This window comes from Ambystoma mexicanum, chromosome 6p (assembly GCF_040938575.1).
Source record: "Ambystoma mexicanum isolate Mex_15411 chromosome 6p, UKY_AmexF1_1, whole genome shotgun sequence".
NCBI classification, from domain to species: domain Eukaryota; kingdom Metazoa; phylum Chordata; class Amphibia; order Caudata; family Ambystomatidae; genus Ambystoma; species Ambystoma mexicanum.
The window spans coordinates 944,877,825-944,904,739 of NC_090935.1; the positions used below are offsets into that span (position 1 = coordinate 944,877,825).

General features: G+C 47.6%; 1 protein-coding gene across 1 annotated transcript in view; it reads left to right on the forward strand.

Moving 5' to 3' along the window:
• The window catches only part of HSD17B4 (hydroxysteroid 17-beta dehydrogenase 4), a 1,724,715-nt gene that overhangs the window by 1,094,139 nt on the left and 603,661 nt on the right, over window positions 1-26,915 (forward strand). The window contains exon 17 of the mRNA XM_069625564.1: window positions 14,340-14,405. Within this exon, the coding sequence (XP_069481665.1) occupies window positions 14,340-14,405 (66 nt within the window). The remainder of the gene's footprint in view (window positions 1-14,339; window positions 14,406-26,915) is intronic.

The following is a 26,915-nucleotide window of genomic DNA, read 5'->3' on the forward strand; positions in this document are numbered from 1 at the left end:
TATCTGGCGGCAGAGCATATTCCCAAAGGGGAAGAAAGGGACGGCTTTCTTGCTATTTTTCAGGACAGCAAGGCAGCCATGTGTGAATCCCTTCAGTCTAGGTTGGATTCTGCAGATAGTAACAGTAGGTCCATGGCTACGAGCACCGTGATACACAGGTTTGCGTGGTAGCGGAAGTCAGGTTTGATGTGCAGGCTTGACTTCTGAACATGCCATTTGACAGGTCTCATCTGATTGGCAGCAAGGCTTACGAGAGCCTTGAGAAGTTGCAGACCTTTGGGCGTAGCTGTTCGACAACCTCAGCCTTTTCGTCCTAGCGGACAGCAGTGGAGGGGTAGATCTTTTCGCTACTAGTTCTCATTTGGAAGGGTGAAAGGAATGGCCAGTCAAAGAAGCCAATGTAAGTTTCCTCGTGCTGGACGAGGTAGAGGTGCCAAGACTGCTCAAGCAGCAGCCTCTTTACCATCAGGCTCTGCAGCGGCTGCTTCAAAACCGCTCTGAGGCCTTGAATCACAGCTCACCAGCAGGGGGCAGGCTCTCTCAGCATCTAGAAGAATGGCGGGCCATTACTTCAGTGCGTGGCTCTGGAAACAATAGCCCACGGTTACTGCCTTCCTTTATACAGAAGCCTCACAACAATCCACCGGGGAATCACTCTTTGAGGATTCCAGATCTGCTTCTTGTGCCAGAAATATTGACCCTGCTAGAGAAAGGCGCTATAGAACCAGTGCCTGTGGCGAAGAGGAACAAGGATTGGTATTCCCCATATTTTTTGATTCCCAAAAAGGACAGGGGACTGAGACCCATCTTTGAACAAGTTCCTCAGGAAGGACAAATTCAAGATAGTCCCTCTTTATCAGATCCTTCAGGCCCTCCAACCGAAGGATTGATTGGTGTCATTGGACCTTCAGGATGCTTATTTTCATGTGCCAATCCATCTCAAGCACAGGAAATTCCTGCCTATCAGTTTCGAGTCCTGCCATTCGGATTGACCTCCGCCCGATGGTCTTCACCAAACTCATGGTGGTAGTGGCAGCACATCTCAGGAGAGGTGGGATTCATGTCAACCCCTACCTTGACGATTGACTGATCAGGGCACCTTCTCCCGAACAGGCCTTGGATCATCTCAGTGTGACCTGTCACTCCCTTCACAGACTGGGCTTCTCCCTCAATTTCAAGAAGTCCCATATGACACCTTCCCAACAGCTCCAGTACATCCGGGCTGTATTAAACACATCCTTGGGGAAGTGCTCGCCACCCAAGGTGAGGGCTCAAAACATTCTCCAGATGGTGACCAAATTTCAGAATGCCCAGAGTCTTCTGGCCTTCGAATTCTTGAGGTTACTCGGCCTCATGGCATCCTGCATTTCTCTGGTGCCAGAGGCCCGTCTGAGAATGAGGTCCCTTCAATGGGCTCTCCGGACACATTGGTCCCAGTTCTCAGGCAGGATGGCGGATCCCCTTCAGGTTCCGGTCAGGGTCTCACAGGATCTTCTGTGGTGGGCCTGCAAGGAAAATCTCATGAAGGACGAAACTTTTTGGAAGCCATGGCCGGAGATTACTGTAGTGACGGATGCTTCCTTCACAGGGTGGGGCGCTCATGACAACGATCTGACCATCAGCGGCCGTTGGTCTACATCGGAGCCCAAACTACACATCGATACTTTTGAGCTGAGAGCAATCAGGCTAGCACTGAAGGCTTTCCTGCTAACTGTACGAGGGCAGAATGTCCTAATAATGACAGACAACACGGTGGCCATGCATTACCTCAACAAGAGAGGAGGCGTAGGGCCACTGTCTCTGTGCAGAAAGACAATACAGCACTGGCTCTGGGCAATTCAAAAGGGAATCTCCCTAACAGCAGTTCATCTGGCCGGTGAGTAGAACACGGCGGCGGATGCTCTGAGCAAGCAGAGCGCAATCTCCCACAAGTGGGAAATAGTTCAGGAAGTCCTTTAGGAGATCTTTGCCCTTTGGGCAACCCCACAGGTGGATCTGTTCACGACCGGTGCCAACCGGAAGTGCGAGCGATACTGCTCAAGGGAATTTCCTCTGAGAGGAGCTCTAGGAGAAATGTTTGTGGTGGATTGGGATTTCCCGCTACTGTACGTGTTTCCACCACTCCCCGTCATTCCTCAAGTTCCCAGGAGGCTAAGACGGTTAGAGACCCACATGATACTTGTTGCCCCAGATTGGGCCAGGAGATCGTGGTACCCAGATCTTCTGGACATGGCCATCTGTCCTCCAATGCGTCTTCCCCAAAGAGAGGATCTTCTTTCGCGAGAGGAAGGTCGTGCGTTCTCCATCCAGAGGTCAAGACTCTCAACCTTCACGCATGGTTTCTGAAAGGTTGAGATACAAGGATTTGGACCCCCGGATGACGTAATGGAGGTGTTGCTTTCGGGCGAAGGCCGGCAACAAAGTCTCTGTGCCGTTGGAATAAGTTCTGCGACTGGTGCAGAGAAAAGAATGTTCATCCTTTTCAATGTTCAACTCCGGATGTTCTATCCTTTTTGCTTTCTTTAGCCCATTTGGGCCTTCAGGTGGGAACCATTAAAGGTTACCTAGCAGCGCTCTCAATCTTTAAGAGCTCATCCAAGGAATGCTCTTATTTTAAGATTCCTTTGGTTACTCAATTTATAAAAGGGCTCCCAGATGTGTTCCTGCCTTCTCAGTTTCAGGTTCCAGTTTGGGACCTTAACTTGGTCTTAAAGTTTCTGATAGGTACCCCAGTTGAACTATTACATTCATGTCCCTTGAGGTTGGTGACCTTTAAGACTGTTCTGTTGGTTGCTATTACATCTGCTCGTAGAGTGAGCGAGTTGCAGGAACTTTCTTCCAAGCCACCATTTACTGTATTCCACAAGGACAGGGTTGTATTGAGAGTCAGACCCTCCTTTCTACCTAAGATAGTTTTGGACTTTCCTTTGAGTCTGAATATTGTGCTACCTGCCTTTGTGTGGGGTATACTGGGCACAAACTAGCTGCCCAGAAGTGAGTGCTTGACAAAACGTCCGAAAACCATTCTTGATAAAATCACTTGTGTCTCCACGTTTTCGCCGATCAGTAACGCTGATCCGTAAAGATCTTAGAAGAACTATTCTAAAGAACTGGAATATGATCAATACAAAATCGCCACTCCACGGTTCGCGTTCAAACGCATGGCGAATCTACTAGACAGATTGGTCCATACCTACCCGTTACCCAAGAAAGAGCAACGTCCCCACACAATGTACACTCTGGAATCTTCCACCCGTGGTGGGTCATTAGAAATGTGGCACTTGTTCGGTTTGTGAATTAACACAGAATTTAAGAACGATTGATCTGTATGGGAATAAATAGCACCTAAATTCGTTCACTAATTGTGGCACAAAATGGGCCATTTATTGTATAAAATGTCCATGTAATCTTATTTACATTGGAAAAACAAAAAAGACCCATAAGGCAAAGAATTGGAGAACACAGATCATGTGTTAAAAAAACGAAATCCAAGACAAACCCCTTGTTGAAAATTTCAAAAAAGCGAAGCATACATACAAAGATATCTTTTGGTGTATCTTACAAACAATAAATGCACACCCAAGAGGTGGGGACCGGGATCTGAAACTCCGCAAATTGGAGCAAAAACGGATTTATAAATTGGACTCCGTCAATCATGGCTTAAATTTGTACATTGAGTGGAGTTGGTTTCTACACAAATAGCTGTGTTATCCATGTAAATGTGGCTCATTGAATTGCCTCTAAAAAGACTAACAATGGATACGTGTTCCTCTGTTAAAAATACACATAAATTACATGATGTAGATCTGACAAACATGTATTTTGAACACATAGGATTGTCCCAATCCAAGATGGCGACCGACGCCAAACGAACAAATTTAAATTTTCTCGGAATTACATCAATACAAAAAATTAGGATTTAGTGTCCAAAGTAATATTGGACACTGACCCTTCGCTTTTCTGGAAATACACACGAGGCAGATCTCTTGCTAAAGCATAAACTAGATACACATGAGATGGTCCCAATTCAAGATGGCGACCTATGTCTCATGCACAACGCCATCAATGACGGATACAATATGGAATAAATAGATCACATGACTATTGGTACGTTGCAATGACATCAACGCTACGGACCATTTTCGAAAGAACAGGCACTGCACCAGTCGTCCCACAAGTAAGTTACTGCACGCTGAGCCATATTAGATATCATAGTTTGCCCTGGCTGAACTAGTTCTAACAGATGGCCCAACTGTTTTCCCTCTTTCGCGTTTCTGCTTTAGTTAATGGTAGACGCGATTACAACCCGGGCCTTTTGACCAAGCCACCCACTCGCCGTGACAGTTTTGCACGAGTCAGAAGATGGGATGGAGTAAATAATAACAAAGGTAGGAATAATGAAATATGTCCCTCCTTATCAATAATAACAGGGTCAAGGTGGGAATAACAAAGAATGTGTCTTTTACACATAGAGGCTGCATGTTAACAACGGCACCGAAAAAACAGAACGAGATGGGCTATATTGTGACATCCGAAGTTTCCATGCGAATTCGGCTATTTTTTTACGGTAATCCATCTGGTGATTAGTAGATACTTGTTTGACGTGTTGTTTTTTCTCGTGCATGGCAACATGAAAATAAAAAAACTTCTTTAAAATGATGAACCATACCGAATTCAGTATAAATAGCAAATAGAAGAAATTCATGCTAGAAACAATGCTCTCTCAAGACGAGAATAGAAAGTAACAATGATGTACAATTAAATAATATGTTGGGTGAACATGTGAACCTGTATTGTGAATATGTTTTAGTTTTAAATTATATGGCAGATGATTGCCAGACCGGAAATATAGTGTTATAATAGTTAGTTTTTATGTATTTTGTTGTAGAAAAATGTATGCGGTCTTATGAAAATCAAGATCTAATATCGCTCCAATATCTGGGTTCATGTGTGTCCTGAAGAAAGCCTTGCACCATGCTCTATTGATTAAACAACTTAAAGGCTTGTTTTGCAACCAAATGGCAAGGCTGGAAACAGTCTAAAACCTGTCGACACCTCTGTAGATGTGGGAACTTACAAAAAGAATTGGTTTGGTCACCCACTAACTACTAACATCACTGTATGGTATTATTGACTATACACAATGAAAATAATGGATGTGTCCTTTGTACACAATGATTACACATGAGATATTTGTTTGACTTTCTCTGATTGATTCTTTGAAGATCACCATTTGGGGACTTTTTTATTTTGTTTCTTAATAAATTGTATTTTTCTATATGTCCTGTTCTCTTTTGCCATCTTTTGATATATGTTTAGAAAGATGGTTTTTTCCACATTACTCGTTTGACCACAAGTCCCTAACTATTGCAACATCCAAGGGTAGCCAGCTGGGCTTTTTTTCTTCCTGGGCACGAACTAGGCCTGGCTGTGTCAAAACAGACCTTGTCTAGGTGGATCATTCTCACTATTTCTGAGTGCTATGCTTTGGCGGGCAGGGTCCCTCCTGAGGGCCTGCGTGCTCATTCCACCAGAGGCATGGCTACGTTGACAGCCCTGTAAAGCGGTGTCCCAATATAAAACATATGTGATGCTGCAACATGGTCTTCGATACTCATGTTTACTAAGCTTTATTCCTTGGATACTTCCTATGCTCAGAATGTTGCGTTTTGGTCAGGCAGTACTTTACTTTGCTCTTTAATTTCACTTGTACAAAATTCTTCACCCTCTTCCAATCATGGAAACTGCTTTGGGAGTTGTGTCAAAGATGAGGAATACGTTGGAGGACACAATCCATTCGAAGAACAAGTTACTTACCCCTGGTAATGTTCTTTCGACTGGAGGTTCCTCCAACGTATTCCTCATCGCCCTCCCAACCTACCCCGCTGTAGAATTTCCCATGCTATTACAGCTTTCGTTCCAACAAGGCTGAGTAGGGTCAAGCCCGTTTTATGGGCACTACTGCTACACGAGGAGGGGATAAAAAACAGAACTTAGGCTAAGGGTGCCGTGGTGCTACTTATAACATCCGATGACGTCACCCTCTGCGGAGGCTTTCGAGGGACATCAACCCGATACCATCGAAGAAGGGCGGCCTCTGCCGAAATTTCCGAAGCAGCCAAAGATGGACACTACATATCAAAGATGAGAAATGCATTGGAGGAATATCCAGTCGAAAGAACGCTACTAGGGGTAAGTAACTTGTTCTTTTCCATGGTACCCAATCCTCATCCATTGCAGGACAATCGGGATTACAAATTTATCTATCCCTGTCCACTCCTTCGACAGACTAAGAATCAGAAGATTCTGAGGATTTTGAAACCTTATCCGAGGGAATCGAGAGCTGTTCTTTTCTGATTCGGACACCACAGAAGGAACCCTTAGACCACTGGAAGAAATGGCCGACCTAGCCAATGTCATCACCCAAATAGCGGCCCATCAGATACAGCCCGAAAGTAGACTCCAAGAAAATGTAACTAGGTTAATTGAATTACAAGTAGTGAAACAAGTAAAACTCTATCTGCCCCGGTCAAAATGAACCAGTGGAATATGCAAGGGTTCCTGGACATCTACGTTCCTGTCCTCTTCCAGGTTTTAACAAGGAACCACAACGAAGTACAGGCATATACACCTTGCTTAGGGGAAGGGTATGTGAGAAACCTAGAGGTGTCTCACTTGCTAGTCCCCCGGGAGCTGTCATCCAGGTGGCCAGAACACGGCCATCGCTATTGGACCCAGTTCCTAGGGTGGACCCCTGATCACCTGGATATGGGTGGAAGTGGGACACTGACGGGTGAGACGCAGTATCCACCTTCTTATAACACCTTTTCTCCATCCTACCCCGTAGGATACTCACACACTCTCTACCCTCCCTCCAGTCCCCCTCCGACACGAACACTTTCATACACCACGAAAGACAACGGACTAACACCAGAGACGTTTGCCTGACATGTCCCAATACAAGGGTCAGGCAAAGTCAGGCAATTGACCAGAATCACACACACCTGACTGCCCTTTCCCTTCCCCACAGGGATGAAAGGTGGAGCACAAGAGCACAATACGAGCAAGGCAGACCACACAACGACAGAGCTATTCAAGTACGGCAGTTCAAAAAGAGGGGAAAGGCTGCGGGAACTGAAAGGGCGACAAGGAGAGAAGTGACCTTGCCCTTTCTGACCCTGACCGTGAAGCCTCCGGGGAAGGAATCTTAACACCACGAACAATAGACAGCATGTGTTGCAGCAGATGTCGATGGTACACAGGGCTTTCCTCTGCTGATACCCAAGCCAGGGAGAGATGTCTGCTACTGGTACCGTCCTTGACTCCAGAGACAAGAAAACCAAGCAGTTCATCACAGCCGGTGAGTCGAGTGGGGAGCCGATAAGAAACCAAACTGGTTTCTTATCCCCCAAAAATGGCTGAGGGTGTGTGCACAAGTAACCCCAAGTCTGTTTTCTGACTGGAATTTGAGACGCTCTGCCGACCGGCACAACATACAGATATGGGCCTCGGGTGTCCAAGCCACTGGGGAAAACAGGGAACCCCATGCATTTCCGAAAAGAGGACACCCGTGGGAATCCGATGAGGTATGATATGCCCAAATCGCCCCAGAATTTATTACCCAGACACCCCCGCAAAGTCCGAAATGTGGGGAAAAAAACGCATTTTCTGCACATTTTGCTCGGCTCACCCATCGAAACACGCCCCCAACAACACATGGCTTACCGTCCCGCGTTCCCACAGGTGTCCTGATGAAAAGAGTACCTCACATGTGTGGGTGCACCTACCTGGCAGCCAAGGGGAAAGCCTAAAACGCAAGTAACCCCAAGTCTGTTTTCTGACAGGAATTTGAGACGCTCTGCTGACTGGCACAACATACAGATATGGGCCTCGGGTGTCCAAGCCACCGGGGAAAACGGGGAACCCCATGCATTTCTGAAAAGAGGACACCCGTGGGAATCCGCAGAGGTATGATATGCCCAAATCGCCCCAGAATTTATTACCCAGACACCCCCTGCAAAGTCTGAAATGTGGGAAATAAACGCATTTGTCTGGGGTTCTGGGTAATAAATTCTGGGCCGCTTCGCGCAAGTCAGACCTCTGCGCAAGTCAGACCTCTTCGCATTCCCACAGGTGTCCTCATTTGGGAAATGCATGGGCTTCCTGTTTTCCTTGCTGGCTTCGACACCCTAGGCCCAAATCTGTAGGTTGCCCACATGAACAAATTGTGCTGTGGCGAAAGGCTTGGGGTTACCAGCGGGTTACCCTTTCCTTTTGCGCCCCCGGTAGGTGCACCCACACATGCAAGGTACCTTTTTCGTCGGGACACCTGTGGGAACGCGAAAAGGTATGACATCTGTTGTTGGCGTTGTGTTTCGGTGAGTGAACACAGGGAAATGTCTCTGAAATTGGATGGAAATTAAGACAATTCTCAGACATTTCGCTCTGGCCACCCACTGAAACACACCGCCAACAACACATGGCCTACCTTCCCGCGTCCCCACACATGTCCCGATGAAAACGGTACCTCACATGTGTGGGTGCACCTACCGGGGGCGCAAAAGGAAAAGGGTAACCCGCTGGGAACCCCAAGCCTTTCGCCACTGCAAATTTTGTTCATGTGGGAAACCTACAGATTTGGGCCTAGGGTGTTGAAGCCAGCAAGGAAAACAGGGAACCCCATGCATTTCCCAAAAGCGGACACCTGTGGGAATCCACCCCCACCCCAATTGGGGGGGCGGCCCATCTCATGTAGCCCTTCCCAGGGGCAAATAAGGGGGGGGCTGTCCTGCACTCCTCCCTGGGCTCAGGCGTCCGTTCCTAGGAGCAGATATCTGGTCCCAGGGAGGGCTGCATGGCATGGCACTGTTATGCTTGATCTAAAATGGTGCTGGTGCGCAATGTATTCTGGGAGCGCTCGGAGCCATGATGGATATTTACTTCATGCCGCAGTGAAAAGCTGCACACATTTTTGCTTAGTGTTAGATTCACGGTGCTGAGAAAAACATGCTTTCCAAACCTGGTATGCGTTCAAGGACATTTCTGCTGGGAAAGCTAACTTTGTTATGGTTTGCTACTGTTCTCCGTGGAGCGTGTTTTTAGAGAAGGGAGGCACTGGGCTTCTTGGGGGGGAGCTCTCGATTGACCCAGCTGGCAACCGACGGCTGTTCCTCAACTGCGCAAGTGCAATGTCCAGAAGGTTCGAGAATTGACTCCCCTTTGTGGAGTGTGTATATATGCGGAAGCCCGGAGGTGGTCAGGTGAGACTTCAGCCGGAGAAGGACGCTTACATCCGGCCCTCCTGTGAGCTGTGGTGCTCTCGGCCTGGCTGTTCCCGGGGTCTTCCAGACGCTTTTGGACGAGATGAGGAATCCTGTTACGCTCACGGTGATGTATTTCCTTTTGAATTCTTAACTTCTTCTGTGATCTATGTCCATATTATTTTTGGAGTTATTTCTATGTACTTCTAAGCTTTGAATAAATAGCTGTATAAGAGCTGATTATCTTCTAAGAGTGCGTGGCTGTGAGTTATTGTGTCTGTCTACGTTCAAAGTATTTGCTCTATAATTGCATTGATGATTTATGTTTGTTCCGTGCACTTTGGGGAGAGCAATACAGGCACCCACTCCATTGCGGGTGGGGGGAGTGAGGGGGTCAACGCCCCATCCCATTAGAAAATTCCCTGACCTTTTGGGGTGCCCCACCGCCACCCCTAAAAAGCGTTCCACCATTTTCACTTTTTTCCTTTGGTAACCCAACTCCCCTTGGTGCAGAGAGGCACATTGATGTGCCAATCTGGCCTCGGGGGTGCCCAAACCTACTGCCCCACCCACTGGGGGGGCCTGTCCCAGCAGTTTTGGGGGCCCTCTCCCCTCTCATCCCAAATGGGTGGCGGGAGCCCTTCATGCATGCCTCCCTGGGCCTCCTACAAATGGCTGCGTGTGGTACACCCCCCTCCATTTGGGGTTGAGGGGGCCCATAATTGGTGGGACAGGCCCCCCAATGGGTGGGGCAGTAAGGTTTGGGCACCCCAGCGCCAGATTGGCACACCAATGTGACCCTCTGTGCCAAGGCAAGTTTCGTAAACAAAGAAAAACATGGAAAATGGTACACTACACTTTAGGGCGGGCTGAGGGGCACCCTAAACCGCCAGGTAATTTTCTAATATAATGGGGGGTGACCCTCTACCCCCCCACACCAAATGCAGGGGGGCATCTCATTCAGCCCTCCATGGGGGCAGATAAGAGGGGGGCATCTCATGCATCCCTCCCTGGGGTCAGATGCCCCTTCCTAGGGGCAGATATCTGCCCCCAGGGAGGGTTGTATGAGGTGGGGCCCTCCATTTGGGGTGGGGGGGTGAGTGCCACCCCCCGTTGCAGTACAACATTCGCTGCCAATTTAGGGTGTCCCTCAGCCCCCCCTAAAATGCAGCCTACGATTTTGGATTTTTTTTTTGTTTACCCAATTTCGTTTGGCGCAGGTGGCCACATTACTGTGCCATTCTGACCCAGGGTGCACAAACCCTACTGCTCCATCTATTGGGGGTCTTGCCCCACCTTTTGTGGTGGCTCTCTCCTCACCCACACCGAATGGAGGGGAGGCACATCATGCAGTCCTTCCTAGGAGGCTCAGGAAGGGCTGCATGAGGTGTCCCCCCCAGCCATTTGGGGTGGGGGGAGAGGGCCACCACAAAAGGTGGGGCAGGACCCCCAATAGATGGGGCAGTAGGGTTTGGGCACCCTGGGGCCAGATTGGCACACTAATGTGGCCATCTGCGCCAAGCGAACTTGGGTAAACAAAGAAAATAATACAAAATCGTAGGCTGCTTTTTAGGGGGGGCTGAGGGGCACCCTAAATTGGCAGCGAATGTTGTACTGCAACGGGGGGGTACTCTCCCCCCCAACCCAAATGGAGGTCCCCACCTCATGCATCCCTCCCTGGAGTCAGATAAGGGAGGCCCCACCTCATGCATCCCTCCCTGGGGTCAGATGCCCCTTCCTAGGAGCAGATATCTGGCCCCAGGGAGGGTTGCATGAGGTGGGGCCCTCCATTTGGGTTGGGGGGGTGAGTGCCACCCCCCGTTGCAGTACAACATTTGCTGCCAATTTAGGGTGCCCCTCAGCTCCCCCTAAAATGCAGCCTACGATTTTGGATTTTTATTTTTGTTTACCTAAGTTCGCTTGGCGCAGATGGCCACATTAGTGTGCCAATCTGGCCTCAGGGTGCCCAAACCCTACTGCCCCATCTATTGGGGGTCCTGTCCCACCTTTCGTGGTGGCCCTCTCCTCACCCACACCGAACGGAGGGGGGGGGCACATCATGCAGTCCTTCCTAGGAGGCTCAGGGAGGGCTGCATGAGGTGTCCCCCCCCCCAGCCATTTGGCAGGACCCCCAATAGATGGGGCAGTAGGGTTTGGGCACCCTGGGGCCAGATTGGCACACTAATGTGCCCATCTGCGCCAAACGAAGTTGGGTAAACAAAAAAAATAATACAAAATCGCAGGCTGCTTTTTAGGGGGGGCTGAGGGGCACCCTAAATTGGCAGCGAATGTTGTACTGCAACGGGGGTGGCTCTCCCCCTCCCCCCCCACCCCAAATGCAGGTCCCCACCTCATGCATCCCTCCCTGGCGTCAGATAGGGGAGGCCCCACCTCATGCATCCCTCCCTGGGGTCAGATGCCCCTTGCTAGGAGCATATATCTGCCCCCAGGGAGGGTTACAAGGGGTACCCCCTATATACTTCGGTTGGGGGTGGAGGGCCACCCCCCCCTTTCAATCAGTAAAACATCCATGGTGGCTAGTGGCCCCCCACCCCTTCCCCCACCCCCTTTTCCCTTCATTTTTATTTTTTACATTCCCTGGGGGCTGATGGTCAGCCATCTGCCCCCAGGGTTCATGTGCATGTGCCCCCATGCTTTCGGAGGATTGGGGGGGAGGGCTGCTTACTTGAAGCAGCCACCCTCCCCCCAACTCACAAACAAATCAATGGTGGTCCAGTGGGTTGCTGGTCACGGATCAGCGCTCTGCGCTGATCCGTGACCAGCAATGCGTCATATCAGTGGTGTCCTTGGAAAGGAGAGAATCTCCCCTTTCCAGGGATACCACTTTTTTGTCATATCCCTGGTGGTCTAGTGGGCCCGAGGGCCCCAAACCCCCTCCCACCTCCCCCCATCCCTCGATTTCTTTTTTTTTCAACCCTGGGGGCAGTGATCATCTGCCCCCAGGGGTCTCTGGCGCTTTGGCCCCATGCTTTGGGGCCACAGGGGGAAGGGAGCTGCTTACCTAGTAAGCAGCCCCTCCTCCCCCCGCGTCACAAACGGCTCTGTACTGATCCGGTGGCATTGCTGCCCGCGGATCGCGCGCCCTGCGCCCGATCCGCGGGCAGCAATGTCACACAATGTGTATCGTTGGAAAGGGGAGGATCTCCCCTTTCCAACGATACCCGCCTCAATCTCCGACTTAGAATACAGCCGGAGATCGAGGCAGAACAAGAAGGTCTCTTACCTTCTGTCTTCCCTGCAGCAGCTGAAAATGGCTGCTGCGGGGAATTTACTTTCAGTTTCACGCCGACGTGCGTTATGCACGCCGACGTGAAACTGTAGGTAATCCAGCCCCCTGGCAGTGAGGGGGGGACCTCCGCCTCACATAGCCCGGGGGTTGGATTACAGTTTTGCTCGAACCCTGCATTGCAGGGGTCGAGCAAAACAGAGTGCCTAAACCGACGAGCCGGCTCGTCGGTGGCACTTAAAGGGTTAAAGTCTGCCCAGAATTCCTGCCTAAGGTGGTGTCAGAATTTCATATCTCTCAGAGCATTGAGTTGCCAGTATTCTATCCACCACCTCACCCAACCAAGAAAGAGGAAAGTCTGCACAAGCTCAACCCAAAGAGGGCACTGAGCCATTATGTGGCCAGGATGGCTGATTTCACGCATGATGATCAGCTATTCATTGCCTTCTATCAGTCTAGGAAGGGTCTGGCGCTGTCTAAACATGCAATGTCCCACTGGATAGTCTTTTGCATCTTTGAATGCTATGAAAAGGCAGGGAAGGAACTGTCTTCAGGCATCCGGGCACGTTTCATTAGGGGTGTGGCGACCTCTTCTGCGCTGCAAAGGGTTGTGCCAGTAAACGAGTTCTGCCAGGCAACCACTTGGTCATCACTTCACACATTGACGAAGCACTACAAGCTGGACATTGCTTGTAGGGCTGATGCCCTGTTTGGAAGAGCAGTGTTGCAAAATGTTTGTAGAATTTCATCCTGCGTCTGAATGCTTTACTGCTTGGTAATCTATCAGATGAGGAATCTGCAGGAGAATGCAACCCATTGAAGAAGAAAATTACGGTTATGTTCTTTGTATGGATTCTTCTCCCACAGATTCCTCATCGCACTCATCGCACTCCCCCCATCTATGAAAGTGTACTGGTATTTGCTCTCAACTCGCACTCTTCTTGTGGAACAACAACAAAGGGTTTGTGACATTCTGTTTAAAATATTTTTTTAAAAGAGGCACAAGAGTGGGCTATTCACAATATTCCTCACACACAAAATTCCTTTTTTTGGCCTTATCACTGACGCATCCCGTTGAATTTTTCCCACAACTGCTGAGCACTAGGGAAAAAAGATGGCAAACTGAGGTGTGGGAGAATAGTGATATGATGCATGTACCATCGACTTGACATCCGGACTCTAGGAGTGGCGCAGTTGAGGCATGACAGATTAGACAGACGATGCCGAGCCACACTACACCCCCTGTCAAAAACTTTTCCAAGCAGCTGATGCTGGTGGGGATATGTATTAGATGAGGTATCTGTGGGAGAAGAATCCATAGAAAGAACATGACTGGTAAATAATTTCTCTGTCTCTGATAACTAATTGTTTGACTAACGACCATTGGTTGGGTTGTTAGGGTCAGCAGTGAGTTTCTACAATATGGTATGATGGTAGCCACCTTCTTAGTAGGGATAAATATGCATGGTCTCCTGTTCGGTCTGGTGTATACCTGCAGTCCAAAGGCAAACAAATTTAGCTCAGCTGGACATGACCGATTAGTCATCTGTATCTTAAGCACAACTTGTAGTAAGTTTTCACTTGTTCCAAATCGTTATAATAAGGAATTTTTAAATGAATTGCCAACGTCTTTTTAGATGCCCTGGTCTAAGGGCAGTTTTCATTTACTTTACCTAGCTGCCTTGTAACTGTGCACTGCCGTTTGTCCAGGGTGATGGTGTGTTCTAAATGTGTACATTTTCCTGCCAGGAAATCATTTTCAGTATTCTTTTCAAACCTAGACAGCACTTTCTTATATATGTTTTTTTTACGTAGTATACTTTTGATTTCAGAAAACAGCAAGTCCACCGAACAGACCCCCAGATGCTGTGCTGAGTGACGCGACCACCGTCGATCAGGTACATTTTCGTCAGGATTTGTTTTATTGAAGACAATATTTTGAAGACAAAATGTGTAACTGTAAAACAGAGTGCTTTGTCTCATGACAGACACGTTAAAAAGTATGCACTGCCTATAATCTTTTCTTGGTTTTCTATTTTGATGCTACCGGGGCATCTCATATACGTATCATTTGCTTTTCCATCCTCAATCTTCCATATTACCATATCAGCAAATCATACCTTAAATGAGCACATCAAGGTAAATATTGACCTCTTCTCAGTCCATGGGAATGCAGTCAATAACTACTAGTATTGACTGCATTGCAGCCATTCTAGCTTCAGAAGCAGACAACTGAAGGCAAATCAGTTGCTTAGACCCAGGAAACAAATTTGCCCTCCAAGCACAAAGAAAAAAACCACATACTTTATTTATGTTTTTTCATTTATTTCAGTTCCCAAAGCCCTGCAGCATCTAGGCGCTATTTACAGAAAGTGCATGGTACATTGGTGAAGTGCGAGAATAAACATATGGTTACAGGCATAGAATGGTGTGTACACAGACTGGCAAAGCCTCGTCTCATGTTACAGGGGGCTACATCAGGCAGCATATGAGACATGTAGGTACGATTACACAGAATGGCAAAGCCACATCTCATGTCAGGCTGCCACACAGTAAGGACTGTGCAGGTAAGTGAATGATCAGCAGTGAGCATAAAGGGAATGTCTCACCTACATGAAGGGCACCCTAAAGGCACTATAAGAATAAAAACAAAACATGGCGTTATAAGCACAAACATGAAAATGGCTGCACAGATGTAAGAAGACCAACATTTTCTTTTTGTAATAGGCACTTTAAGGCATGAAAAACATGATGGTGGGGTTGTTAGTAGTGGACAGGAAGTTATCGGTAGGCTGAGGGGAAAAAGCATGCAGCAGTAAACACAGGGTTAGAGTCCACGAATGGAGAATGGAGCGTTGTGCCTCATGGCTACTTACCAAGGTGAGTGGAAGTTCTTATTAGTGTTGAAAGTCTGGAAAAAAGTGTATACGGAGAGGTTGTTCCAACAGGTTCAGACAGTGGCCTTTGAAGTGGGCTACTGAACAGGCCAATCAGGGGCATTGTATATCCGGCTCCATGGCAAACGTTGGAGGCACTCCGGTGCTGAGGAAGAGGGTGGCCATTTTAGAATGTTGAAACAAGCCAAATTCAATTAAGCAGTGCAGTGTGGGCTGAGGAAGACATCTTCTGGCATTGAGCTCCCCACTCGATGCAGGATGGTATGGAGGGGCACTTCTCACCAACTCAATCCCTTCATGGGATACGAGGCTGGGATTGCGCTCCTTAGCTCTCTGGAGTGACAGTGACTCTGCTGGGAGGAAAGGAAGGAAGGAAGGAGTGAGTGAGGGAGGGATGGGGCAGTGGGGAGAAGGTAGCGACCAGTGCGCTCATCGAGTGAAGAGGGAAAGGAGTTCAAATGTTTTGCTTGGGCAAAAACACTGCAAAATTCAGTCACCAATGCCAAATAAGCTATGTGAAAGAGCCAAGAGTCCACACAGGAAAACCTGCCTGGCATTACTTCAACTCACCTGACTGCAAAACAAGACATTCCATCTTTCAGTGCATCTTCTACATGTCAGGAAACATCCAATTTAATACTCCCAAAGTGAAAGCATAAATGTGGAAAAAAAATATATTTTATAATGAAGTCCTTCCTACAACAGATTCCTTATCTTAGATGTTCTCTGATTTCAGAACCTTTTTCCACCACCACGATGCGCAATGCTGAGTCACCATGTCCTCATTTTCTTTGTTTACACACACTCGGTATACTTTTAGAAAGCAACTCGGCTTCTTTGCCATTTTGCTCCTTCATGCCTGATCCCCCAAAAGTACCCACTGGCTTCAAGCCCTGTGCGGATTTCCTGAAACAAAGGTCACCACAGGTTTCTTTATCTCTACCTGTGGTGTCCTCCAGGGGTCTAACCTCTCGCCCTGGCTATTCAACCAATACCTGGCACTTCTTGGCTACCACATTGCCGCTCTCTGCACCAACTTCCAGTGCTATGCGGACGACACTCAGCTCATTTTCAGGCTACCTTCGGCCACCTCTTCATCTCTGACTGTCTGTCTGCTATCCAGGAGTGGTGTGCCGCCAATGATCTCTGCCTTAATGCCAGCAAGACTGAGATTCTCCCCATTGTCACACCCGCTGCCTCCTTCCCTGTCACTCTTTGGCCGGCCTCTCTTGGCCCTCTTCCTGGTCCCACCTACAGGCAAAAGACCTTGGTGTCATCTTCGACTCCACACTCTCCTTCTCTCCTCACATCTGTAACATCTCTAGGAAATCTCACTACTAGCTGCACCTCCTTGGAGGTATTCTTCCTTTCCTCTCCTTCCCCAGAAACTCACTCTCTCCAGAGCTCTGGTTCTCTCTAGGCTGGACTACTGCAACAGCCTCCTTCTTAATCTGCCTGCTTCTATTCTGTGCCCTCTGCAACTCATCCAGAACAGGACTGCGAGACTAGTCCTTGGCCTCAAGCCCAGGGATCATATCTCTCCAGGACTGAAATCTCTACACTGGCTTCCAGTGGCTCCAAGGATTAAGTTCAAAACCCTCTGCATTGTCCACAAGGCCCTCTGGGGCCTCAATACCTTCAACTCTGTCTTCCTAAATATCTTCCTTCTCGAGCTCTTCGCTCATCCGCCTCCAACTCCCTCAGGGTCAGTCGCAACAAGTTGGTGGTAGATCTTTCCTCAGCTGGGGCCCCCTCTGGGACAGCCTCCCTGAAAGCTGAGGAGAACCATCTCCGGTTCCGGAAGCACATCAAAACCTTCCTCTTTGCATCTGCTTTCTCTCCCCTGCTGAATTTCTGGCTAAACTGTACTGGTTACCTGGCCACCCTCTGATCTTGAGCCCAGGTCCCCTCCCCCACCAGTTACACACCTGCACTGCCTCGCCGGCAACCCCCGCACTTGGGGACTGCTTTCTGTATCCCTACAGTCCCCCACCAGCACTTGACACCTTCTGATGTCTACACTTACCCCTGTACTTGCCACCAGCTGGCCCTACTTCTTGTTATTTATTCTATCACCTCATGTATTTCACTGTCCCTTTCCCACCTCCCACTCGGCACTTTTCTTCTTCCCCTTCCCCTGCACTTGCGCGATCTGAATGACACTGGCCTAATAGGATTGTTGTTTGTCTTCCCTCTCCCTTGTCGCGTTGCGCCTTCAAACATTTGTGTATAGGCGCGTTATAAATGCCATATCCTATCATATTGCGGATCGTCACAGGGTGTTTCACTGCTTCTTTGGGAAAGACTACAATAGGTTTGGAAAGGCAAAATGAAGCATAGGAAACAGTCACGCTTCCCAAGTAACTCTTCCAGGCACCCTGAAACATCCTAGGATTCACCACCTCGAATAAAGGTACTGTTCCCCATCTAAATCCTCCACTTCGGAGGAGTGGGAGAAATTCAGGCATCAGTCCAGGCCCGGCCAGCTCTGGCACCGGCACTGGTGCCACTATTGGGGCACGCCACTTGGTGAAGCCGGCAGTGGTACCACTTTGGGCCTCAACCACATGCCTGCTAGCTCGGTTCCACCTCCAGCGGTGGACACCGCTCTGGCACAGTACAGCTCAGCCTTGGGGAATTGATGCCCCATTTCCGTCTCCCTTTAACAGTGGCTGGTGCAATCAACTCAGGCAGTTTTCTGGAATACAATGCCCCTTTCAAGGGGACATTTCCTTTTGAAGAAGACTGACCTCTTCGAGGACTTGAGTGCTATCCCTTTTTAGTTTTGAAGCACTTTAAACCGGTGAGATGCAGGACTTCCCTAAGGAATTCTGTGGGGAGGTTGAGGACTTCATGTATTTGGCCAGAGACTTGCAGAAGGGCAGTGGCTCGGACACTCCTTTGGAGCTGGATATCTTTCAGCACCTGGCTAGGTTGGCCTCGGGCATCTTTTCAGAAGGTGATTGCCCAAGTGATGGGCCACTGGGGCCGTCAAGGCTTATATATCAAGCCTGATTGAGCACTGAGCAGGCCTGTTTGATCTGTGGAGTGTGATCAGTGGAGCCGCAGAGAACCCTCCACCCAAAAAGATGAAGAAGAGCTTCAACACTCTTGTGTGTGAGGGTAAAGAGGCTGGTTGCCATATCGTGCAATGAGGACTTGACATGCCTGATAATGAGGCCTGTGAAATGGGCACTGGCTCAGTTCTGCAGAGGCACATCTGAATGAGGATTTACTCATGGTATTCAGTCAGAACCTTTGGATATGCCTTTTTATAGTGAAGGTGTTCATTCCCCAAATACAAATCCCAAGATCAGAATATATGGACACACCCCAGTAAGGAATGAGACCAGGAGATTATTTGCAAGTTGAACAAAGTTTATATCAGTTAAAAGATGCATGCAGAGGACTCTGCTGCTCTGAGAGCGCTCTGTCAGATAATACATAAACAGTACATTATAAAGCAAAAAAATGTCATGACATACAGTGGGAAATAACAGCATTCATTGGTGGGCCCCTAGGGCTCAGCATGTAGCAATATACAGTGCCAGACTCCAATTGGTTGCTGTGGCAGTCTGTGGGCACGTGGGTCAGCTGGGCTCATCTCCGCGCGGTGAAGGTCAGTTTGGGTCCACAAGATGTACCTGTTCTAGCTAATCTAATCTACACAACAATTATTGGCATCCAACGAGTAATGTTGGGCATAAAACGTATACCAAAATGAGGGGTCGCCTATAAATTGTGGGCAAACATATACACATTCTTAACATAGGCCTGTGAGGAGGCAGGGAAGTGGTGGTCCTTACACATTCTTAACTTGGGTGTCCCTCTGTGGGGTTTTGATCTGTGATTCATTCTCCCTGGAGCCTCATGGTTCAAACGAATGGATTGATGGGTGTTAGTCCATGGAGAGGATATCATAACACAGGATTCGGTATATGGCGGGGCAATCTAGGGTGGCCCATGTAAAAGGGTCTCACAAACGGTTACATGAAAGGAGAGTAGAGGGGCAAAAGGTTGTGCAGGCAGTAATTTATAAAGGTGGGAGTCGAAGGAGCCGGAACAGGTTTGTGGAGACGGATAAATACACAAGTCAAGATTTGCCCCGGTCCCCTCGTCAACCTCAGGGATAAATGGGAACAGGACCTAGGGCAACTGGAGACAGAAGAGTGGGTGGAAGCCCTGATGTCCCCGTGGGAAATTGGGATCGATGCCAAACTCCGGCTGATTCAGCTCCGGATCCTACACAGGTCTTACTATTCCAGAACACAAATGGCCACTGGGGTGGGGGGGACGACAACGCAGAATGTACCCGATGCAAAAGAGCAGAGGGTACCTTCTACCACATGTTGTGGGAATGCGGGGTGCTGCAGGAGGTCTGGACCACGTGTTTACTCCGCCTCTCCAGAATACTGGGCACCACAATCCCGAGAGACCCTATACTTATCCTGCTAGGTATAGGAGGCGAAACTGACCTTAATAAACACGAAAGAATATTTCTAGGAGTAGCACTTGGTGCAGGAAAGAGACTCACGGCAGCCACATGGGGCTCGGGGGACAGGATAACCATTGACAGATGGTCCAATGAAATGGACAGATGCGCATCCCTGGAGAGGCGAATTTACAATGCAAGGGGTTCCCCCCCGTAAGTTTCAGAAAATATTGGGAAAATGGGAAATATAAAAGTTAAGGCCATAACAAGGGGCAGCGGCGACGCCTCGCGTAGCCACTGGGCGGGCGGTGCGGAATCTCGACCCCCACCCCGCCCTCCCTGCTGTACCACACAGATGACTAGAGTTATGTTATGCACTGCTATTTACTGTGACCTCAATGTTGGATCTCCTAATGTCTTTTGTGTACTCACGTTGAATGTGCTACCGTCTCTTTTTTCTTTTGTTCTCTGTTCAATAAACCAATAAAAAAAATTTATAAAAAAAAAGATTTGCCCCGGTCCCACACAGGGCAATGAGCTCAGAGGAAGAGAAGGAATACTGTATCTGTTTGCAACAATCGCGCCTGGTTTTCCGTGGGAAAAGGGCTTGTGCGGTGCAGACAGGGGAGGAGGTGGTGGGGATTGTCAGAGCTGGCTCTGCGCGGCGCTGGGTCGATGGGAGAGAAGACCTTTTAGAGGTCATTGTGCGTCCTATTACTAAGATGGAGTCTGGGGTGGCACAAAATGGAGTGTGAGTGTATCATCCAATGGCTTCCTTCTACTGTCATCAGAGGAAAGACAAAGGGGACATCTCCCTGCGATGGGATGAGCAATAGACTTCTTTCATGCAGAATGTACAGGGGGGGCAAAAAGACCCTTCCCTCCTTACATTCCCCCCTTTTGCTACTCCTAAAGTAACGAATAACCTTGGTTATTAGTGCGCCTATGTTCTTCTGCTTCCATTACCACTCCATCCCAAGAAAGAGTTCCCTTTATTGGCATCCAAGCCCTGCACCACAGATCTTAGGCTTTGACCCCTCTTGCATATTAATCAGGATTGCAGGTCATGTATATGCACCCACCATCCCCAGCGAGATCCACCCATACCCCCTTATACCATTCTAGTTCATGGGTTTCTTTGATGGTTGTGTGATACAAATTATCCACTCTTTCCCCTGTGTTGTACACTGCTGTCATGCTGTATTTGGGCTCTGGGTATCCCCCGTTTGAACTTGTGTATCTTTCACATCATGAGGCATCTTTGTGGGGTTGCCCACTGTCACCATCAACATTGCACTACTAGGCATAGATTCTGCACAGCATCAAACCCCTACCTGGCACACACAAAAAAATCAGCAGCAAAAATATTATGATGGGGACGAGTAGCTTCATTGCAGTCCCAAACCAGGAAGGACCCAGTCACAAATTGTATCGATCCAGTCACTTGATTGTTCATCACCCTCCTTCATTCTTTTTCCAAAGTTGTGTACCACAGTTATTACATGTGATAATGTCCCATTGTTGGCATCTGCAGAAGGCACGAATGTGCAACATGCACTCCCGATTTTTTGGCAAACACCACCTTCCATTGCTGTGAGGAGGTTCAGGACTTCGCAGTTTTGCATTGTCATCAGCCGCAGTTGGATTAGCTTCCACCTCACAATTTGTAACCACTTGGCATTTGCCGGTGTCTCGATGCTTGGTATGAGTGATGCAAAAACTTTCTCTGCTGAGTTGAACAGCTTAAACTGGTCCGGTATCTGTGCCAGAAGTTTTGGAGAATCTGTACAGATATAGTTTGAGGCTCTCTTTTTGTGTGACACTCTTGTCCTGTAGCTTATCTTCCGACAGCACATCGTACGTGGGGGTTCTTCGGTCGTTGACTGGGGTGCTGGGGACATTCTGGCGGGCACCCTCCCCCCCTGGACATGACTCTCCGTAATCACCATCAGGGCCAAATGCAGCGTAGCCAGTGCACAAGTACCTCTCCATGATGGGCGGGAGGTGCAAGTACGACTGTTTGCTGCACACCCAATAATTGTCCATCAAAGCAGCAGTTCCTTTCTTCATGTTGGGAGGATCAGTGTTTTGTTGCAATGTTTATTCGACCCCATGGGCACTTGCCTTTCTCCGTGGAAACAAAGTTCATATTGCACTTCGCGTTGTATCTTGATTGGCTTTTCGAGAGCTGTCACCCATGTCAGTTTGGCAATGTGCTGAGACCATGTTGGAGTGCATGTTCTTTCGACCCATTGGAATTTTTCTTCGGACAATCCTCATAGGGTTTCTGCCTTACACATCACTGTTTCCTCCTACCATCTGTTTTCTGCGAACATTGTCCCTTTTATGTCAGAAAATGGTTCTTTTACACAAAGTACTCTTTGAGGCTTGCTGTGGCATGTTTTCTCTTTCTGGATCAATTGTAATGTTACTGTGTGTGCCTGGAAGGTACTTCGAATTCGACAAAGTGTGAGATGAACGAGACACTGGGCATCCGCTAACGGCGTTTCCTGGGGTAATAGAAACTTAGGTGTTCCTCATGCGTGGGGTATCAGGGAACACACTATCATTCGTTGTTTGTTTGCCCATGGCACTCATATCAGAGTACCATTTGTTAGACTGATCTGGGTGACGAGGGTCTAGGCCATTGTATGCATCATGTCTTTTCCGTTCCGCTTCCCTGTTCCTTCTGTTACTCCCCCCTAGACCATTATATAGCTACATCATTCTCTGATAACGAATAGGGAAAATGCTTAAAATCCTCTTTTCATTTTGATTATAGTCATGTTGCTAATACTGTGTGGTAGGATGGGTACGTGGAGTGTGGTTTTGGGACATAAAGTGCATGTAATCATCATTTGAGGTAGGTTCAATGGTGGTTTGTGTTTGTGCATGTGACAACATTAATACATCAGAAATTAGATGGTCTTCATTGTAAGCATCTAGTACATTTTCATCACTATTCATATTTGGGTACGTAAACAGTGGGGCTTTCATTGTACGATTTCTGTGCAGAGAGGTAAGATTTGTCAGATTTGTGGAGACATTGTGAGCCCATATCAATTTCAACCCATCCCATACTAAGCGGGTTACCTCCTGTACCAGTTTTGCCCCATCCCCCACCCCTTCCTTTATACCTTTAAAATAAGATAGACTCCAATAGAGCCCTAAACACAATAAAATTGTTGAAAATACAATGGCAGTAAAGTAGAGGCCACACTCGTACGCATACGCTGAAGTAGCGCTAAAATTGCCCCTACTGCTAACTACATTTTTCGCATTGTCACTGATGGCCCTTGTTTCTGCCATGTTCGTACCTACAGAGTGGAATACAATGGGTTAAGTGCACGTAGTCATGTAAAAAACATATAATTTCATATTGAGAGAGAGATATTCAATCATTATTCAATTTCATATACTCATTAATCACTTTGCTGTGCCAATATTTACATTTCTACATCTTGCTGTCAAATTCACGTATTTAATTTTACCTCAATTAACATCATTAGGGTACAGCCACTTCTTGCTCATTTGGCTGTACCCCTTTGGGCATTGTGCTGCCATGTGCTTTTTTTAACATCAGAGATATGTATCCAATATTTCAGTCCCTTAACCTTCACTGTGGAAAGGGTGCAATATATCACCTTGTAGGGGCCGTGAAATCTTGGAGAATTCCATCTCCTCACAAAACTTTGCACAGAAACCAATTCCCCGGGCATCAACTGTGTATCTGGACTGTGTTGCTGCAATGCGCGTGTCTGTTTCACTTTCCCTCTTGAAGGGTGGGACTACTTGCTTAGCTATGCTCCTCACTGCTCATGTAAACTGTGTCAGATACTCTCTAAATTCCTCCCCCAGAATTGTGGCAGTTCTGTGAGCATCGGAAGCTCTTCTTATTATGGATAACAGTGTTTGTATGCGTCTTCCTGTCACTATTTCGTGCAGGGACAAGTGGTGGTCTTTGCTTGGTTGTGTTCGTAATTGAAATAATGCCAAGGGCAGGCAATATACCCAATTCCTTTTGAGGGTGTGCCATCATTTTGACAGTCTACTTTTGAGGAGGCCGTTGATTTTCTCGACCAGGCCGTTCGCTTGCTGGTGGTAAATGGAACATAGCTTGTGTCTAATTCCTAGAAGGGACATTACTTCTTTAAAGAGTTCAATAACAAAGTGTGTTCCGTTGTCGGAGCGTCTTACATCACAAATGCCCCAGCACGGGAACACTTCTCGTACCAAAAATGTTGCTGCGCATTTTGCATCTGGGTATGCACAGCGTCCTGCTTCTACCAGCATGAAAAGGGGCAGAACACCACTATTGGGTATCTTGCACCATTGCACCTTTCTCCCATATCTGCACAGTCAATGTGCAGTTCACGGAAAGGTCCGATGTGGCGGGGCAGTGTCCATCGCAGTGTTCTGAGGGCCATCCCAGAGTTGTATATTTAATTACACTTTCAATAGTCGATTTTGTGATATGCTCTTGGAGACTTGGGACAAACCATTCCTCCTGGATGTCAGCAGCTATGTGTTTTGTTTTGTGTGCTAGAAAGTGTAGTTGTTGGAAGGCAAGTTATAATAGTTCCACAGGCATTACTACCTTCCCTTTTATCTCTTGCTGCCAGAGGAGATCAGTGGATGACTGTGTGCAACCCCTCTTTGACCATATCTCTTGTTCTCTGTACTGGAGAGACCCCCGGTCGGCCCATAGAACCGGAGTTTGCTCTGCAGTACTTTGAGATGAGATAGCTGCACCTTGAGGTGGATGAGGGTGCAGGTTTTCTTACTCCAACACCAATCAATAAGGACAACTCAATGGTTTGGCAAAGGGGAGTCCGTTTAAAGACAAGTACAAAACCGGGGAAACATGGAAATCAACAGTGATGCGATAGCCCGTCTCGCTTCAACTCCCAAGAACTTCATACAAACAGTAACATTTATACCCAAAACTCGTCATCATTGACATGTAACACTCAAAAGTTAGCATGCAATTCTATTGGTTAGGAAAAGGTAACTTTACTATAGGTACTACATCTGTATATGGTAATGGAGTGTGGGGATTGGATAAACACTATCAGGTGGGCGTCTAAGCCCTTCCTTCACAAATGACTACGGTGGACGTCATTAAAAGTATGATGTCCCATTGGTTCTACTATTTATAGGACCCTAGATTATTTGGTCCATTGTGATTAGGTTGGCTTCAACCCCATCCAAAAATCTCCACTTTAATAAGCAGCATGCAGAATGGTCAATCAGGTGCAGGATGCCCCAAGATTCACCCGGCCCCGGCCTCCCTTCCATTAATCAGTACTTTAGTGGTTATGTGTCAATTAGTTGGCTGTGGTCGGCCTCGAAACTGTAGCTTCTTGTCAGAAAAAGTTATGGTATCTTTTGTTTCGGTTACAGCCAGCCGTAGGTGTCTCTTCTCGCTCAGGTGGTCAGGTGCTAGCACACCGTGAATCTGCTTAGTTTTCCTTCTATTTGCACATTTAATTCTTATTTGGCTTGCCACCTGCCTGGGCCTCCTTATCTCGGCATTCCTGAGATAGGCTGTTCTGTTCTTAAGTTTTGATTCTGCAAAGCTACTGTTCGCTCCTTCTCTTGGTCTGACCTAGACTTCCCAGGCACAAGCTGCTCTTTCTGAGTTTGATTCAGCCGTCTCTTCTCGTTTTAGGTCGAATACGTATCCTGTCCTGTTTGACCCCTAGTAAGCTGAGTTAATTGTGCTTTTGTGTAAAGTGGGCTCGCACTTATATAGTGTGCTTCGTTGAGGTAGATATGTGTAGGTGGCGTTCGCCACTCTATTCTTCTACTAAGCATAGCAAGCTGCACTGTTTTCTTAGCTGCTTGCGGTTACAAGCATATGTACAGGCATTAGCTGGTTGAATGACTTCATCCTGTTTTACAGCTTAAATTTCATTACATTTCAACATAGTCTCTCCTTCTAGGTTCACAATATCTTTATTCATGGCGTTTCGTCTCTGTGTGTCATCTTTTGTTGTAATTTCATCCATCTGTGAGTCTGTCCTGGGATAAAGAAACTTCGTACCTTCTGGCGCATGCTCGCTGGCCTTCACAAAGTCTCTTATTTCATCATCAGTTAGATCTCTGGGCTTCCATCCTGGTTTGACATCAATCATGATCTTCATCCCTATGGCTTTCTTCAGTTTTTTGGCATTGCGCGATTATTATCTTTAACACAAAACCCTACTAATATCATCACTAGCAGGGCTCCTAGGAACTTGAAAGCATCTGCCATCCATTGCAGAACCCATGAAAACAGTGATCCAAACCAGCTGTCATCCTCAACTTCGTCGGTTTCATTGATCATCTGGTTCTGTAGGTTTGTCAGCATACCTTTAGCCTCTGTTAAAGTTCTATTTTCTTCGTCGTGAGAAGGTGTAAATGGGCAACATGATTTGCCAATTTTTGCACAAACTCCTCCATATATAGCTGTGATCATGTCAAGTACATATCTGTTCTGGAGAGTCATCAGTCGGATGGCTCTTAACTCTTCCTTGATCGCATTGAATCCTTTTATTGTCAAGTTGATGGTTTGCAGTATCTCCCATCTGGTTATTTGCAGCATTTAGTGTTTGCTCCAACTTGGAATCTTGGCATGAGGATTGTCGCGAACACTGATGAGGTGAGGCTGAACAGCCTGTGTTCATATGGAATTGCATGAAATGCTTCTTCCGATTTGACAGAAAAATAATTTTCTCTCTTCACTCGAGTGATCATTTCCACAGATCTCCTCCTCCTCAGGTGGGCATTTGCCTTCAGGAAACTGTCAATATTTAGGTCAATTTTCGGGATCACTAGTGCTGGAACGTGGACATTCACTATTTTGCGTATGCCTCCCCAGTTCATCGGCATTCTGATGTATGCTTTGGAGCCACATGCCCAATAATGATCAATCATTTCTGCAGTCCCATGAGTCATTCCTGGAGCTTCAAAAATTTGTCTGCAGTTCTTATTCTCTCCCATCTTCCTTGTGCCATTGTTCCTGAAGCACAATTTCGGGCTTTCTAGTGGCACTATCTGCAAGGGTCCTCTGTCTTCGACCCATGTCAGTAATTTTG